The following is a 3,886-nucleotide window of genomic DNA, read 5'->3' as shown; positions in this document are numbered from 1 at the left end:
CCCCCCCAAACAGCATTAGCTCTGACCAGGGACCTTCTTGCAAACCCACAAACAAAGCTACAAAATATACAAAGTAACATACCTAAATATTTAGGTTTCAACTTAAATATTTAGATAGCTATCTAAATATTTAAGTCACAAGTTAAATATTTAGCTTGTTAACTAAATTGTTAGAAACCTGGTTTTGGGTTGTGTTTTTGTTGTGTACAGTTTGTTTGTGCAGATAGTCTGGAGCTGCTGTCACTGGAGGGCGGATCCACTGATTATCACTCACACCTGCAGATCCTCTCCTGCAATCATCCAGGGGATGAAAGGAGTTGGCTGTCAGTTCTCCAGTGCCTGAGTGTTTGCCTGTAATGGTATCTCATGCTCCCACAGTTTGTTCTCTGTGTTAATTTATGAGAAGTTTTTTCTCCCCTGTGGAACTTTATATTTACTCCTGCGATCTCCTTCCAAGGCTTCCTCCACCACCTCCTGGTTCATCTACCAGAGTTTCCCTGAGCCTCCTCGAGAACCCAAGATCTCCTGGAGCAGTTCTGAGACTGACCGCTTCAAGGTCTTTGTTCCCGGTCCGCACGGTAATCTGTCCGCCCTCCATCGCTCAGACTATCTGGCTGCACTGACTTGTCCTTCACTCAACCACCCCCCACTGGTGGACGCTCCCTCACAACCCAAGTAAGAGAGGTTTTTTGGTTCCTCATTGTGACGGCCCTGCTGCTTAGATTATTGCAGCCAGCTGCCGCCTGTTTGCTTAATTGAGTTCCTCACAGGTCATCCTTAGGGGGTGTGGCCTGTGCACTGCTTAAGCACGCACCTGGAGTGCTGAGGACACCTCATACACCTCGTCGTCCTACACCTCGTCGTCATTGATGCTGACGTCGATGCACATTCACGCTGAAGTTGACTTCCACGTTCACTTCGCTTGGCGCTCGTGCCCGGTCCTGCTGCTCCCTCTCTGCCGCCGGGAGAGGAGAGACGCACATCGTTGCTGCTGCGGTGTGGTGAAGAGCTGATTCGCCACAGGTGTGAGTTCGCCCTTGGACGCCAGCACGACAAGTTGGTGTGTGGATGCCGAGACGGTTTTTCGGTGCAGAAGAAAAGACATTGAAACGTGGACGCGGAGGCGCAAGAGGAACACGACGGTGGTCAAGGGAAATCCGACCACAAACTTGATTGCATAAGGTGGAACTAAATCTGGACTACGGACTTCAGATGGTCCAGCTGGGTGAGAAACGTCCAGTGCATCCGTGAGCTACGGAGCACCAAACAGGACCAACAGACTCACTAACTCCTAGACAAAACTTTAATAAATGCCTTTAAGGTTTTTAAAGTGGCTCCTTTGTGTCGTGTTCCTCAATTACGTTATGGCTATAGAGCCAGGTCGTAACATATGGGGGCTCGTCCGGGATTTGAACCCGGGACCTCTCACACGTAATTCCCTTCCCCCGGGTCTCCAGCCCCAGAAAGAGATTCTCAATTTGTTTGCTTTTTATTTGTAAATAAACTGTTTGAACTTTCCTGAGAGTGTTCTGCATGTGGGCCGAACATCTTTCTAAAAACATGAATTATTTAGTTTGTAAGTTAAATATTTAGTTTATAAACTATGACATTTATAAATGTATGAATCATATGGTGAAAAATAAATCTGTTCTTTTTTTCTTATAAAAGTCTAAATAAAACAAAAATATTGGTGGTAATTTTTGACTGTGTAACTTTACAAACTGCACCATACTCCTGTTTCAGACGTGAGGCCTGTGATGATGTGTCAGACTCACCGATAGCTTTGGTGTAGTGCCGGGCCCCCAGCAGCAGCTCAGGAGCCCTGTACCAGAAGGTCACCACCACAGGGTCCAGGTCCGCCAGCGGCTTCAGGGGAGAGTTGAAGAGTCTGGCAAAGCCCATGTCAGCTGTCCAAGGTGAGGAGAGAAACAGAGTGGTTAACAAAGAACCACACTTTGTTTCAGGAACATTATTTAAACACTAATCAACAAAGAAACAGAAGTCACGACTAACATCTGCTGAAGTTTAAATGAGAAATCAAAAAGGCAAGGAGTCGTTTTATTTCTGATAAAAGCCTGAAATCACAGCTCTGTTTTCAAGTAAACACACAACAAAAGAGAGATTCACAATAAATGTGTAACAAATTCATTAACGGCACCATTAAAAAGCTAATCTAACTTTATAATAAACTGTAAATAATCAGTAAAAGGATTTATGTGTTTCACTTCATGTATTTATTTTCTCCAGGATCTCCAGGATCAGGATGTAAATCTTGTGCATTTGGAGCTTTGCCTTTTGGTTCAGTTCCTCCTTCACTACAACAGACCGAGCAACATCCTCATTACAATCTGTGGGTCCATCTCCTGCTCTCACGGTGGTCATACTCAGATATAAAGGGCTTATAAAGCAGAATTTGTGGGAACTGCTACAAACCTGAGGAGCTTGGAGCTGGTTTAATCCAGCAGCAAGGCATTAGCACATCATCCTGTCAGAATTCCACTTTTATTTCCTCAAAGTGAGGCTGTTCTAAGTTCAGCAGTTAACACATGGTTGGTTAATAACTTGTCCAAAGTATTTAACGCACAGAGTGGACACGTGTTCCTGCAGTCGACCCAGCGGTGGTAGAGCTGACCTCAGAACTATCACTGTGCTGACAGAGTTTAGAATAAGCAGCAGCCTGGCAGTGATCCTCCCTCCTGAGCAGCTGGTTACGTAACACTGATCTGAGATCTGTGACCACCTGCAGGACGGATTAACAGCTGCAGACCCCCCCACTCAGACAAGTCCACACGTTTCAACCTCTTCCATGATGAAGAGACATTCCTCTAACAGCACGGACTCACAAATCAGGACTGAGGAGAATTTTACCAATTTTGACTCTTCCTCGCTCAGGACCTTCTCCCATCACCAGGATGTTGGCTGGTTTCTGTGGAAACACAAAGACACACAAATCATGACAGGTCTACTGACGATCAGAGGACAGGGTCTCATAGGACAGGGTCCCAGAGGACAGGGTCTCATAGGACAGGGTCTCATAGGACAAGGTCTCAGAGGACAAGGTCTCATAGGACAGGGTCCCAGAGGACAGGGTTTCATGTGACAGGGTTTCATATGACAGGGTCTCATATGACAGGGTCTCAGAGGACAGGGTCTCAGAGGACAAGGTCTCATAGGACAGGGTCCCAGAGGACAGGGTCCCAGAGGACAGGGTTTCATATGACAGGGTCCCAGAGGACAGGGTCTCAGAGGACAGGGTCTCATAGGACAGGGTCTCAGAGGACAGGGTCTTAGAGGACAGGGTCTCAGAGGACAGGGTTTCATATGACAGGGTCCCAGAGGACAGGGTCTCAGAGGACAGGGTCTCATAGGACAGGGTCTCAGAGGACAGGGTCTTAGAGGACAGGGTCTCAGAGGACAGGGTCTCAGAGGACAGGGTCTTAGAGGACAGGGTTGCAGAGGACAGGGCTTCATATGACAGGGTCTCATATGACAGGGTCCCAGAAGGTCTCAGAGGACAGGGTTTCATACGACAGGGTCTCAGAGGACAGGGTCTCATAGGACAGGGTTTCATATGACAGGGTCTCAGAGGACAGGGTCTCATATGACAGGGTCTCAGAGGACAGGGTCTCAGAGGACAGGGTCTTAGAGGACAGGGTTTCATATGACAGGGTTTCATATGACAGGGTCTTTGAGGACAGGGTCCCAGAGGACAGGGTCTCATATGACAGGGTTTCACAGGACAGGGTCTTAGAGGACAGGGTCTTAGAGGACAGGGTCTCAGAGGACAGGGTCTCAGAGGACAGGGTTTCATATGACAGGGTTTCATATGACAGGGTCTTTGAGGACAGGGTCCCAGAGGACAGGGTCTCATATGACAGGGTTTCAC

General features: G+C 47.6%; 2 protein-coding genes across 3 annotated transcripts in view; both read right to left on the bottom strand.

Annotated features, from left to right (window-relative positions):
* The window catches only part of cdk19 (cyclin-dependent kinase 19), a gene marked incomplete at its 5' end in the record, with an annotated part of 24,798 nt that extends 21,872 nt beyond the window's left edge, over positions 1–2,926 (bottom strand). For both annotated transcript variants that reach the window (XM_014029431.1, XM_014029432.1), the window contains 2 exon segments: positions 1,776–1,907; positions 2,869–2,926. In XM_014029431.1, the coding sequence (XP_013884885.1) occupies positions 1,776–1,907; positions 2,869–2,926 (190 nt within the window).
* On the bottom strand, positions 2,373–3,841 carry LOC106533192 (uro-adherence factor A-like). Its single transcript, XM_014029434.1, has 2 exons — positions 3,805–3,841; positions 2,373–3,654 (listed from the first exon to the last, which is right to left on the bottom strand). Exons 1-2 carry the CDS (start codon positions 3,824–3,826, stop codon positions 2,963–2,965), a joined length of 714 nt encoding a protein of 237 aa, XP_013884888.1. The 5' UTR covers positions 3,827–3,841; the 3' UTR covers positions 2,373–2,962.
* Between the last annotated feature and the right edge of the window lie 45 nt (positions 3,842–3,886).

Source organism: Austrofundulus limnaeus, unplaced genomic scaffold (genome assembly GCF_001266775.1).
Source record: "Austrofundulus limnaeus strain Quisiro unplaced genomic scaffold, Austrofundulus_limnaeus-1.0 Scaffold901, whole genome shotgun sequence".
Classification (NCBI taxonomy): Eukaryota; Metazoa; Chordata; class Actinopteri; order Cyprinodontiformes; family Rivulidae; genus Austrofundulus; species Austrofundulus limnaeus.
The sequence above is the reverse complement of the archived record's forward strand: the minus strand, read 5'-3'. Positions and strand labels throughout refer to the sequence as shown.